The sequence below is a fragment of the Bufo bufo genome, chromosome 11, assembly GCF_905171765.1.
Source record: "Bufo bufo chromosome 11, aBufBuf1.1, whole genome shotgun sequence".
Taxonomy (NCBI): Eukaryota; Metazoa; Chordata; class Amphibia; order Anura; family Bufonidae; genus Bufo; species Bufo bufo.
Window position 1 is genome coordinate 11,283,538 of NC_053399.1, and position 14,338 is coordinate 11,297,875.

A 14,338-nucleotide genomic window follows, 5' to 3' on the forward strand; every position below is an offset into this window, starting at 1 on the left:
CAGGTGACTAGAGTGGGTGGGGCTGGGAGTGTTTTGACGAGATGACATATCCTCTATAATCATGTCACATGACGGCAACAGCCAATCACGGTGTGACATTAGGTGCACTATGACGTCAGAATGCACCTGTTGTATTTGTGAAGTTTCCGTCATTATAAGACAATATTAGCTCAATGGGATCTTATAACGACGGAAACTTGACAAAAACTTAAAATTAAATATATTATGACTGCGCGTCTCGCGGCGGCGGGGATGATAGTTATAGGAATAGGCAGATGTCCCTGTGAGAATCGGAGCGCCAAAAATCACCTCCCCTAATGAAGCCCTTGGCAAGGCGGTGAATATGAGATCACTGTAATGACAGGATCCATTACTGGAAGGCGGGGGTGATGGGAAGCGGGAAGGATATTATAAGGGCAGTCTTATTATCCAAGACTAATGTACAGAGAGATGGATTTAATCTCGCAGCCGGAACGTAATATTATTCCGGCTAGAGGCAAAAATTATCATCAATTATCATCACCAGCATCGGATTAGATACTAATTAGTTTGTAGGGAGTAGCAGAAAGCAGCACAGAGTATTTTAGGAGAGTGGCCTGTGATTATTTTAGGGCTGCAGGTGATGATTCGGTATCATGATGTGTGAGGAGAGACGAGTGAAAGGAACAGACCCCCCCCCCCCCCCCCCCACAGCACAGAGTGTTTCAGGACTAGAGTAGAAGGGAGTGAGCTGTCCGATCAGGGCTAGAACAAGCTGTACCTGTTAGATCAGTGGGGGTCTAACTGGGGCGATCGGTGGACCACCAAGGGCTAACAGTTATCCCCTATCCAGTGGATAAGGTATAACTTGTTCTAGGCAGAATGTGGAGGACGGAAATGTAAGGAGGGGAAGCGGGAGGTGACTGTGAAACAGAACAGCAGAACAGAGTATTTCAGAAGAGGAGTTTGCATGACCTTGTAGGAGTCAGTGGCCTCTTACAGAATGGCATCCTAGAAGCAAAAATCACTTCAAGACAGGAGGGTGCCATTTTATGTTTGGAGCACAAGGGTTCAGCAGCACAGAGTATTTTAGCATATAAGTTCGGAGATGTTGTAAAGGTCACCTAACCTTTTGTGTGATTACGCTACAGAGGACAGGTCATGCCACAACGTGAGTAGTGACCAAAGACAACTGAGAGGTCACGGATTGGAAGTGAAAAATGCTTCGTCTCCCAGCAGCACAGAGGATTTCAGGAGGGAATCGTGCTGACCCCACATAATACAATGTCCCACAGCTTCCAGCAATTACTGAACAGCAGCACATGCCTCCTGTCCTGTACATATATTTCCAGAGGTGTGCCCCCCCCCCCCTTCTGCTGTATACTGTGTGGGGGAGGGGGCTGTCATTTTCTTTCTGTTCCTTTTAATCACTGGAAACATATTTCACAAAATGCCTAAAACTCACAAACTCTCCAAGAAGCTCCCATTTTAGAAGTGGAAGGATTTCATCTGCGGGAGGAGCGTTGTGGATGGAGACGGCGTGGACTTTCTGCGAGGAGCGTCTGGAAAACAAGATGGCGGGGGGAGGCGCGCCATACTGCTGTGCCCTGCCGGAAGAGACGAGGTGACGTCAGCCGCAGAGAAGACAAACGAGATTACGATAGAAGAGGATGTCATAAGATATAAAGGAGCATTCTGGTTACAGCAACTGTTAGATCGGTGGGGGTCCGACTGCTGGGACCCCCACTTGATCACCAGAAAAGGGGCCCTCTGTGTAAATGGAGCGGTGGTCGGGCATGTGCACTGCTGCTCCATTTAGACTCTATGGCAGGGATGGCCAACCTGAGGCTCTCCAGCTGTTGCATAACTACAACTCCCATCATGCCCGGACAGTCTACAGCTATCAGCCTACAGCAGGGCATGGTGGGAGTTGTAGTTCTACAACAGCTGGAGAGCCGCGGGTTGGCCATGCCTGCTCTATGGGACTGCCAGGGATAGCCAGCAGATCTCCGATAGAGATAAACGGGGCAGTAGTGGTGCACATGCTCGACCACCACTCCATTTATATGGAGGAGAGCGGACCCCTGTTCTCGTGATTAGTAGGGGTCCCAGCGGTTGACCCACCCACAATCTAACCAAAATCCCCTATCCAGTGCTGTGGAAGGTAATAAAATGTCAAAAATTCTTCAACTTTCTAATATAGGCTTCCGTTTCTTACCAATTTTCAAGGTCTCTGTTTGCTGTCAGTGAATGAGATTCTCACTCCCATTCCAAGGCTGAAACCTTGTACAGACCTAATGCTTCTCACAGCTGATGGTTTGCTACAATTGTATTCAGTCAAGACAATCCTCTGTGTGAGCGCGACAGACTGGTACAATGTACCTGTACTGATACATTGTAGCAAATCGTCAGTGTTGTGTCTGCCGGCTGACGAATTCTTCCGGATGCTTTTTTTCCCTCCCACAACCATAATGGATCCTTAATTGTGATGACTTGAAACTTAACCCGGCACGCAGCTGTGGAAATGAAACAGTCAGGGTCTATTGGGGCAGGAGGTTTTGCTGCGGCTGTACGCATCCTCTGCCGAGTATGCATGTGTCGTGAATGAGGAGAGGAGAAGGGACAGGACACCTGCTATGACTTGAGGGGTTATCTGCTGAGAGTACTGGAAGATTGGAGGCGGATACACTAAAGCCACCCATACATATCAGATAATTTCCTCTCCTGATCCCCCGTGCACATGCATGCTCAGCCAAGTATGCATGTGTTGTGAATGGGGAGAGGAGAAGCGAGGGGGCGCCTGCTCTGACTTCAGGGGACGTTTTGGGGGTTATCTGCTGTGACTACTAGGAAATTTGAGGCGACTACACTAAAGCCACCCATACATATCAGATCATTTCCTCTCCTGATCCCCCGTGCACATGCATGCTCAGCCAAGACTGCATGTGTTACGAATATGACTTCAGAGGAATGTTTTGGGGAGTTGTCTGCTGTGACTACTGGTGAATATGTCAAGACATGAGTCAGATGAAACCACTGCCACATGTACTACTCCAAATTACATTCATGGAGGCAGCAGCTCCCACATCTGACGTCCTCGCCTCCATCCGTATTTCCCAGATCTTCCGATGTCTGTATGATCTATTGTATTTGTGTCGTCCTGGGAATTCTTCAGACTTAGAAACGGTGTCATTTAGAGGAACCAGACTCCTAAATGACACTGCGTTCTGGGGTCAGGAGGATGCAGGAAAGCCATATGGCTGAGCGGCATGTCACGCCACGAACGTTTACTCAAACCTCTTACCAGCATTAATCTTATTCCATGAAATAAGGAAACGTTAAAAATGTTTTTCCCGGTATTCTTGAGGGAAACCAAATCATATCCGAATCTTCAGACCACAGGCGGCGTAAAGCTTCCACTGCGATCATACTTCAAAGGGCGTCCCATAAAGGGGCTCCATCTATAATGGATGCTCTGATATGACTGGTCATGCGCCATTACCATGGGGCTCATAACATCCGCCCTTGTAACCAGAGGCCACGGGCCTCCTGGAGGTGCGAGGTTTGCAGCAAAACCACAAGGGCGCCACTTCTGATGGAAAATTTATGAAAGGCTTTGTGCACCGTGATGCGGTAAGTATCCCTCGTCATCCTCCCCTTCATCATGCGGGATTCCTCCGGATGCTCCGCTTTCCTCCCACAACCATAATGGATCCTTAATTATGATGACTTGAAACTCAACCCGACACGCGTGTGTGAAAATGAAAGCGTCATATGTATGGGGTAACAAACAGAATACAGCTCGGGGGGGGCCAAGGCAGATACCTGTAGTATTATTTAGGCACTGTATTTTAACCCATTAAAGACCAGGCCTATTTTCATTTTTGATTTTCCCTCCCCGTGTTCCAATAGGCATAACTTTTTTATTTTTCTGTAGATATAGCCATATTGAAGGTTATTGCTTGCGGGACAAAATGCATTTTTTAATACCAACATTTCATTTACCATGTCTTGTATTGGAAAACGGGGAAAAAAAATCTTTGCGGGGGTAAAATTGAAACAAAAACACAATTCCACCAAGGTTTTTGGGGTTTTGACATCACGGAGTTTACTGTGCGTGAAAAATGACCTGACGTTCTTATTCTGCAGCTCGATGCGACTATCGCAATACCAAATTTGTATAGTTTTTATTTTGTTTTATTACTGTTAAAAAAACTTAAAATCTAAATTTTCTTTACATCGTCATATTCTGACAGACATAATTTTTTGAAGGTTTCGGTCTAAACAGCTGTAAGAGAGCTTTTTTTTGCGGAATGAACTGTAGTTTTTATTGGTACCATTTTTGTGATATCTATGACTTTTTGATCACTGTTATTCCATATTTTTTTGTGGGGGGGGGGGGCAGGGCGACAAAAAAATGAATGGTGTGTTTTTAATTTTCTTCCTTTAAGGCATTCACCACAAAGGAATTTTTTTTAAATATATTTTTAATAGTTTAGATATTTTTGGATGTTTATTATTTTTTTTATTAATGTTAATTTTTTTTGTTTATATATTTTTATATGTAAAATTGGGAGAGGATTTAAACTTTTCATATTTTGGTGATTTTTTAGGCACTATATGGTAGTATTTAGTAGGCAGTATACAGCAGTATTATGTATGGCAGTGCTATGTAGGCTATATATGGTAGTATTATTTTGCTACTGACAGTATTTAGTAGGTTGTGTATAGCCATATTATGTACGGCAGTGCTATGTAGGCTCTATATGGTCGTATTATTTAGGTACACATTATGACAGTATTTAGTAAGTAGTGTATGGCAGTGCTATGTAGGCATCTGCATTCCACATTCGTATGTCCGTTCTACAAAAAGGTAGAACATGTCCTATTCTTGGCCACCAAATGTGGTTCAAAGACTAATTTAAGGCCACTTTCACACCAGTGTTTTCAATTTCCACTATTGAGATCAGTCATAGGATCTCAATAGCGGAGGAAAACGCTTCAGTTTTGTCCCCATTCATTGTCAATGGGGACAAAACTGAACGGAATGGAATGCAGCAGAATGCATTCTGTTCCATTTGGTTGCGTTCCCATGACGCACATGAACGGATGCAGACGGTTGTATTATCAGAACGGAAACGTTTTTGCTGATCCATGACGAATTCAGCAAAAACGCTGGTGTGAAAGTAGCCTAAGTCAATTGGTCCGCAAAAAAAACCCCCAAAAAAACAATGCAACATGGACATCATCCGTATTTTAGGGGTCTGTGAATCTACCCTTATAGTGTTGTGAGGTTATCTTATAGGGGTTGTACAAGATTAGAAAAACATGGCTGCTATCTTCCAAAACAGCACCACATCTGTCCATGGGTTGAGTTAGGTATTGTCACTGAGCTCCTCTGAAATGGGTCTGAGCTGCAATACCACATGCAACCTGTGGACAGGTGTGGCACTGTTTTTGGAAGACACATTTTTCTAGTCCTGGACAACCCCAGTCATGGGTCCTGGTATACCGGCTTCACCAGGGGACAAAGATTTACAACATGTACAGAATCACTTTTTTGCAGACTCACAGGACTGAGGCGGATTCTCCAGTGTAAATTCCCACTACTGCAGAACCTCTTAGGTGTCTTGCGGCCCTAATGAAATCTTCAGCTGCTCCAGAAAAAAAAAGAAAGCAAAAATAGATTTATACATCTTTGTGGGGGAAAAAACAACAGATTTTTAATAAGCGCTGCAGCATTAGACAGGAGGAAATTAGTAAAAAGTTCTGATATTTTGTAATATACTTTGTGTTTGCTTGTGTCTGCTTGCTGTCAGTGAATGGCAACAGTTTTGGCGGGAGAGGGGTTTGTTAAAGTTGCATCTAGTGCAGACAATCCTCTGTGAACTAAATGGATCAGAAGCAAAAATATCTCTCCTTTCAAATAGTTTGTTACAATGCATCAGTGCAGGTAAAATGTATCAGCCTAGAGTCAAAGCTGTTTAGTTCACAAAAGACTGTCCAGACTGGATATGATTGTAACAAACCCTCAGCTGTGAGACCATAGCTAGCTCAGCGTGAGTTTTCTGTCTTCGGATGCAAACAAGAATGTTCCTGTTCACTGAAAGCAAGCAGAGATCTTGACAAAGGTAGGACATTGAAGCACAAAGTATATTAGAAAGTTCCTATTAGGGGATCTCCTATGCCCTTCTATGTACCTTCTTTCATATCAATGGTAAATATTCCCAGTATTGACGTGTTGTGATAGGGCAGTAGTGACGTGTGCATCGCCCCACTTATAAAGCCTTCCGCTTCTTCCACGGTATGTAACTGACGGGGACATTCCAGATGAAACCTATAAAAACATGAAGGCATTAATAATGGTCCAGCAGCTGCAACAGGACAGTAATGAAAGCGTGTAACACTGGGCCGACAACCCCGGAGCTGCACTCACTATTCTGCTGGTGGAGTCACTCTGTACATACATTACATTACTTACCGTGTACTGATCCTGAGTTACATCCTGTATTATACTCCAGAGCTGCACTCACTATCTTGCTGGTGCAGTCACTATGTATGTACATACATTACTTATCCTGTACTGATCCTGAGTTACATCCTGTATTGTACTCCAGAGCTGCACTCACTATTCTGCTGGTGGAGTCACTGTGTACATACATTACTTATCCTGTACTGATCCTGAGTTACATCCTGTATTGTACTCCAGAGCTGCACTCACTATTCTGCTGGTGCAGTCACTGTGTACATACATTACTTATCCTGTACTGATCCTGAGTTACATCCTGTATTATACTCCAGAGCTGGACTCACTATTCTGCTGGTGCAGTCACTGTGTACATACATTACTTATCCTGTACTGATCCTGAGTTACATCCTGTATTATACTCCAGAGCTGCACTCACTATTCTGCTGGTGCAGTCACTGTGTACATACATTACTTATCCTGTACTGATCCTGAGTTACATCCTGTATTATACTCCAGAGCTGGACTCACTATTCTGCTGGTGCAGTCACTGTGTACATACATTACTTATCCTGTACTGATCCTGAGTTACATCCTGTATTATACTCCAGAGCTGCACTCACTATTCTGCTGCTGGAGTCACTGTGTACATACATTACTTATCCTGAACTGATCCTGAGTTACATCCTGTATTATACTCCAGAGCTGCACTCACTATTCTGCTGGTGTAGTAACTGTGTACATACATTACTTATCCTGTACTGATCCTGAGTTACATCCTGTATTATACTCCAGAGCTGTGCTCACTATTCTGCTGGTGTAGTCACTGTGTACATACATTACTTATCCTGTACTGATCCTACGTTACATCCTGTATTATACTCCAGAGCTGCACTCACTATTCTGCTGGTGGAGTCACTGTGGAAAAGGGGTAGTCACCCAGGACCCCTTCAGAGTTGTAACGTCAGATATATTGGTTGTCACCGTTCTCAGAGTTGTACTGGTCATTGGGTAAAGTCAGAGAACATTGAGGGAGATTAATCAGAACTAGGCCACAGCATACCTGGAGCTGTTGCTCATAGCAACCAATCAGATTTCAGTTCTCATTCTCCAGAAACTCTTTTGAAAATGAAAGCTGCAATCTGATTGGTTCCTATGGGCAATGGCTCCATGTGTCTTTAGGCCTAGTTCTGATGAATCTCCTTCACTGCACTGCACTGTGTTATTTCCGCAGTGACCCGGGGCATCACATGTATAATTACACGTAAACTTGTATTCCTGTAACTGATGTTTCCCTTTAATCGACGTCTGCCACTGAATCACCGGCCATAATAAAATCAGGATGAGAGGAGCTGGCTCTGGGACAATGCATCGGATACAATTACGGATCATTGGATTAAGACTGGAACGTAAGCGGACGTGTCCCTAACGTAACCTGCTCCAAGTACTGTGGTGCGTGAGCAGACGCCCAATTCCTTTTGAAAATGGGAAAAATTGTATCTGTTCCTGGGAAAGCTGGGTGGAAACCAAGATGGCAGCCATGACAGCTCTCAAAGGGATTGTTACCCAGCTTTTCTAGCCACAGTGGTAATCGGACACCCAGGCAGAATTCACGTTCAGGTGTCTGGAAAGCTGAGTCACCCCCCTGATGGCTGGTGCGATGGACTTACAGTATGAGAAACCTTGCCAGTTCGTCGGTGCCCATCATGCCCTGGTACAGGACCGGCTCCTGCCCTGCCTGGTAAATCCGTACTGAGGGAAACTGCGTGATCTTCTCCTCGGTGCAGACAACTGTCCAGTCAGCGCAATTCACTGCGGCCAAAGACACCTCCAGGATCCCTATGGGAAGATACGAGAAAAATTCCAATACTCCGGCATCACTCACCGCACCTTCTTGTCCATATAGGTGCTCGTCATGTTAAAATGACGAGAGCCCTGGTGCTTGGGATGCCCCCATGTGCCGAGGACGCGGAGTGCCGGACTATATGGCGAGTCTCTGCTAATCCAGCATGGGACGATTTCTCCATCGTAGGTTAGAAAAGCGCAGCAAAAATAGGGGACAAAAACGGAACATGTGAACACAGGCTGACACAACCGCACCAGGCCTGGGGTGTGAAGCCCAATTTTTATAAACGTGACCGGCAGGGTCCTGATCCGGTGACAGGTGACCGCCGAGCGTCTCGTCCTGCTCCCGCTCATGCTGTATATACAGATGGGTAATGTGAGTCATATAAACACAGCGCCGGCAATGTATACAGCAAGAGTGGAAATTCTGCAGATGTAGAGCCGTCACTTCTGACCACCGCCACTCGTCATATACCTCACACTGACACCAGGGAGAGCATAAAAACTCAAACCCAAATAAAGTCGGTGCATCTAGCGTGGTCCCTGAAGCAGAAATTAAAATCTATGACCCCCCTAGGAGCAAGAGTAGATCGGCGCCATAATTTGCAAGTTATAATAACTCTATTTGTCTCTGGGGGGCCACGCCCCCTCCTGCTTAATCTCCCCCAACTTTCCACAAAAGACGGAAAAATGGCAGTTTTATTAACTGTGCCTCATGACGTTTCTCATTGAAGGGGTTTTCTGAGATATCGATATTGGTCATCGGTATCAGATTGGCGGGGGTCCGACTCGCAGCACTAACGCCGATCACCTGTTTGACGGGGTCGGTGAGTGACACGCCCATTTACTAGGCCAGCGACACATTCAAGTGAATGGGGCTAAGCTTCAATACCAAGCACAGCCACTATACAATGGACTGGAAGCGAGTAATCCTGAATTTGGCGCAAAAAACACCGGTGCAGATGGATTATACATCCAAGGTTTCTTCTTTATTGTAGAATATTTGACATGTCCAGAATAAGGCTGCATTCTCATGACCGTATATGTTTTGCGGTCCAGAAAATTGCGGATCCGCAAAACACGGACACCGGCCGTGTGAATGTAGCCGTGTGAATGTAGCCGCGGACAAGAACAGGACATGCTCTATCTTTTTTGCGGGGCCGCGGATAAGAACTACGGATGCGGACAGCACACAGTGTGCTGTCCGCATCTTTTGCGGCCCCTTATTGAAATGAATGGGTCCGCACCCGTTCCGCAAAATTGCGGAACGGATGTGGACCCAAAAATACGGTCGTGTGAATGCACCCTAAAACAACGCATTTCTGGGAAACTCCAGTCCCCTTTATCAGGTAAGTATATTCATGTTGTAAGTGACACACACATGGGTTTATAAACTCCCCTAAAAAAACGCCAAAAAAACGCATTTGGGGGCTGTCCCAGAAGGGTGGGATTGCCCCCAGATGCTAAATATTTTACATAATATAGAAGAAAAGAAAAACAACCTTTTATTTCGAACAAAAGGGAACACTTATGTTTAGAAGATATACTATACTGTGTGTTGATTGGTTTAAAATATATTTACATCGTTTTGTATGTTTCAAAGAATGCTGAACAGTTGTGGTCTCGTGATTGAGGCTCCCGCAACCACGTGACCTGTACAGAGCCATGTGGGGTCACGTGATCGCAAGGCCCATGACCACGTGACCCGCAGCCCGGACACCAGCGCTGGTAGGAATGAAGTAGTTTGCGATGTGCCTCGGTCATGTGAACGCCATGCGTGCGGTCATGTGATCGCCATGCGTGCGGGCACGTGCTCACTGCTCCTCCACACTCCCGCCCTCCGTTGCTTGAGTGCATCTATACAATGTACGCGCTGTGCTTGGTAAGCTGTGAGGAGGCCACGGCGCTCACTTGAGCAACGCCAGACCCCACTGACTATAATCGGGTCCGGCAGAGATCCGGCAAATATACAGGAAATTGGCCAGACAAAAACCGCAGCAGGCAGTATTCTCTGCTGGAACTGCCAGACGCGGGTGTGACACTAGCCTAAAAAAATCTCTGGAAACTCATTGCACTACTGACCTTCTTTTCGTCTCCACTAAGGGGAACTCACTGCTTCAGGATTTATACAGCTCCCGTTGAGCTCTGTAAGCTCCCCCTAGTGGTGGCTGCAGGTGGCCAGAATTAGATCTCTGCAAGAAGAGAAGCAGAAAAAACATTAAAGGGGTATACCGGTTAAAGAAAGTTATTCCCCATCCAACTGTTAGATCGGTGGGGGTCCTACAGCTGGGACCCACACCGATCACGAGAACGGGAGCCCTCTACCACGTAGAGCCCCCTGAAAAAGACGGATCGGCATTTCTATGGGAGTGCTGGAGATATAAGAGTGCTGTACTCGGCTGTCGCTGGGACTCCCATAGAAATGAATGGAGCAGTGGTGCAGATTTCCGATCAGCCGCTCCGCCCATTTCCATAAGGCACAGGGCTCACGTTCTCGTAGGACGGTAGGACCCCCACTGATCTAATAGTAATCCCCTATCCTGTGAATAGGGCGTACATAGGATAGGATATTGAACATTTTTAGTGCAAATTTTCAGAATAAAAATGTGTAAAGTGCACAGCTCTCTGCCGTGTCTGAACGTGGCCCTAGAGGAATGCACCGCTATTCAGTCACCCCCGCGTCCAGTCCGGGCCGGTATTATTTCAGATGTGAAGCGTCTATCACTAAACCCTATAGAGATCAGGTTTCCCTCACGTCTCTATATGAACTAAATATTTACTTCTCACCGAAAAAGCCCCTTGTAAGGTGAGAGGATGGCGAGACAGGGCGGCCTCTGAGGTTTAATCCCTGCCCTCACCCTCCGTTACTTCTACCGAGAAAGAAAATCCACATTGAAGCAATTTCTCCGTAAAAATCCACTTCAAAGCGGCAATAATATACAGATGCAGCAGAGCCGAGTTGGTCAACGGACATAGGTAACGATGTGTGGTTTAGGACCTGCCTGAGAAGGAGATTTATCATCAGACCTTAAAGGGGTCACCCCTTGAAAAGCACAGTATTTCTCAGCTATCTACACGACAGGTGATAAATGTATGATCGCTGGGGGTCCGACTGCTGATCACAAGAACAGGGGTCCACGAGTCCCCTCTCTGATGCAACAGTAGTGTGCACATTTGCTTTTATGGGGCTGATGGAGACCCTCTTGTCTTGAGATTGCAGAGGGTCCCAGCATCGGACTCCCCACAATCTGATATTTATCACCTATCCTGTGGATCAGGGATAAATACTTTTCGCAGGATAACCCCCTTAAAGGGGATGTAAAAAATGAAAATCAGACATCATATAAAGGACATGACAAACTCTTTCTAACAAAGCTAGAACCAGCCCTGGACCTCACATGGAACTAGAGATCTCCTCATCCATTGCTCCAATTGGTCTGCTAGATTTATTCCAGGCTGGCAGCTCAAGGGGTGTGTCCTTTCTGCCGCAGCTCTCTCCCTATGACAGCTCAGAGGGCATGTCCTGTCTGCTATGACTCACACATGTCACAGCTCAGGGAATGTGTTCTCTCTGCAGCAGCTCTCTTCCTATCACAGCTTAGAGGGTGTGTCCTTTCTGCTGCAGCACTCTAATAGCTCATGGGGACATGTCCTTTCTGCTGTAGCTCTTTCCCTGTAACTGCCACAGCTTCTAACAGTAATTATGGCTGATGGCAGTAGAAAATTTAAACTGAGCACGTTCAACCACCTCACTGAGGTGGACAGTGAAATAAGGAAAAGAACAAACAGTAGGTGGCGCTATACAGATTCCTCTTTTACATCCAGATACATCCGAAGGTGAGTGCCGCAATTTCCTTTCTCTTGTGCACTGGATACAGATAACTTTTATTGAATAACTCAGTGGCTATACTAAATGTTTAATTACATGCAATTACAAAAGTATTCAGATCCAGGTGCTGGTATCAAAACTGTAGAATATTTTTCCTGGCACAACCCCTTTAAAGGGGGGATAGAAACATTTTCAACCAAAAAAAAAAAACTATCAAGGTACCAAATGAAAATGGAGGAACTTTGCTATGGAAACCTTATTTTTTCACGGTTCTGCAGTTCTCAGAATGTAACCTGCAGTGTAAAGAATGGAGGTTTATACTCTGGTTGTTATGGTCACATCCAGGGACATATAGAGACAACTTCTCTCTAGTCTATATTATATGAGATGTGTGAACCAAAATGTAAATCTTCAAACCCGACAATATCCTAAGTTAGCCTACTTTCACACTGGCGTTATGGCTTTCCGTTTGTGAGATCCGTTCAGGTCCAAAACGGATCAGTTTTCATTCTAATGCATTCTGAATGGAAAAGGATCCGCTCAGAATGCATCAGTTCAGTCTCCATTCCGCTTTGGAGGCCGCTTGCAGCGTTTTGGTGTCCGTCTGATTGAACAGAGCCGAAACGTCCTGAAACGCAATGTAAGTCAGTGGGGACGGATCCGTTTTCTATGACACAATCTGGCACATCCTAAAACGGATCCGTCCTCTATTGACTTTCAATGGAGTTGAAGATGGATCCGTCTTGGCTATGTAACAGATAATACAAACGGATCCGTTCTGGACGGATGCAGACGGGTGTATTATCTGACAGATCCACACAAAACGCGAGTGTGAAAGTAGCCTAATTACCGAGCGTAATAACATGGCCTATAAGCCCCTTCAAAGTGCCAAAAAGGGGGTGGGGTTTAAAGGGCACTCACTTGGGGGGTTAAAGGGCACTCACTTGGGGGAGTGGTTAAAGGGAACTCACTTGGGGGGTTAAAGGGAACTCACTTGGGGGGTTAAAGGGAACTCACTTGGGGGGTTAAAGGGAACTCACTTGGGGGGTTAAAGGGAACTCACTTGGGGGGTTAAAGGGAACTCACTTGGGGGGTTAAAGGGCACTCACTTGGGGGGTTAAAGGGAACTCACTTGGGGGGAGTTAAAGGGCACTCACTTGGGAGGAGTTAAAGAGCAGTCACTTGGGAGGAGTTAAAGGGCAGTCACTTGGGAGGAGTTAAAGGGCACTCACTTGGGGGGAGTTAAAGGGCAGTCACTTGGGAGGAGTTAAAGGGCAGTCACTTGGGAGGAGTTAAAGGGCAGTCACTTGGGGGGAGTTAAAGGGCACTCACTTGGGAGGAGTTAAAGGGCACTCACTTGGGGGGAGTTAAAGGGCACTCACTTGGGGGGAGTTAAAGGGCACTCACTTGGGAGGAGTTAAAGGGCACTCACTTGGGAGGAGTTAAAGGGCACTCACTTGGGAGGAGTTAAAGGGCACTCACTTGGGGGGAGTTAAAGGGCACTCACTTGGGAGAGAAAGGAGCTGCGTACCTTTATACTTCTCGGCCACCTCTTGAAAGAACTGAAGAAGAATTATGGAAATGTGTTCCCCTGTAGGAGAAAAAGATGATGTATCAAGAACAGAAAATCCCTTCTCCCCCACACCTCGCCAGAACAGGGGTCCATCTCCTCCAAATACAGTGGCAGGCCGAGCATTACCGCTATCGCCCCCTTCATTCTCAGCGCAGTACTCGGCTCTCTCAGAGATGACGGTCAAGCGTGGCCTGCTGCTCCATTCATTCTGTGGCCCCCCACCTATCAGATGGGTTACCCCTGAGAATAATCTTAGAATTTGCCGCAACCCCTTTAACTAGAAGACGACTCATGCACAATACTGCTGGGTGTCAGACAGCTGCCTCGGATTGGCTGCAGAGTACACGTGGGCAACCCCTTTAAATGGTTTAGGTGCCCACCCCAGCCGATTTCAGCATGGCCAGCTGACTATCTAATGTATATGGTGCCTCCCAACTGCCCCTTGACAGCAAATGTTGTGGGGGAAAAAAGGATCAGACATGCTGGATCTTAACACGCCCGATCCTGGATCCGACAGGCGATAAATGCAGTGGCTCTCCATTGAAAGCCCAGCATGCACGTGTATGAGGTGGGGGGGGGGAGATGCATTGACAGATTTTGTCCCATCAGGACTGGGACTATCCATATGCCCTTTTAGAACATCATT

The 14,338-nt window shown here is 46.1% G+C and overlaps 1 protein-coding gene across 7 annotated transcripts in view; it reads right to left on the reverse strand.

Annotated features, from left to right (window-relative positions):
- TXNDC16 (thioredoxin domain containing 16) overlaps nucleotides 1-14,338 on the reverse strand; it is a 75,666-nt gene that overhangs the window by 42,877 nt on the left and 18,451 nt on the right. For 4 of the 7 annotated variants that reach the window (XR_005774719.1, XM_040411150.1, XM_040411145.1 and 1 more), the window contains 5 exons: nucleotides 13,651-13,710; nucleotides 8,116-8,284; nucleotides 6,180-6,316; nucleotides 5,552-5,639; nucleotides 1,445-1,586 (listed from right to left, as the gene is read on the reverse strand). Coding sequence is in view for 6 of the 7 variants with exons in the window: in XM_040411150.1 (XP_040267084.1) it covers nucleotides 1,445-1,586; nucleotides 5,552-5,639; nucleotides 6,180-6,316; nucleotides 8,116-8,284; nucleotides 13,651-13,710 (596 nt within the window). In the remaining variant the exon portion in view is untranslated. The remainder of the gene's footprint in view (nucleotides 1-1,444; nucleotides 1,587-5,551; nucleotides 5,640-6,179; nucleotides 6,317-8,115; nucleotides 8,285-13,650; nucleotides 13,711-14,338) is intronic. The other 3 variants (XM_040411149.1, XM_040411147.1, XM_040411151.1) reach the window with 3 other exon arrangements.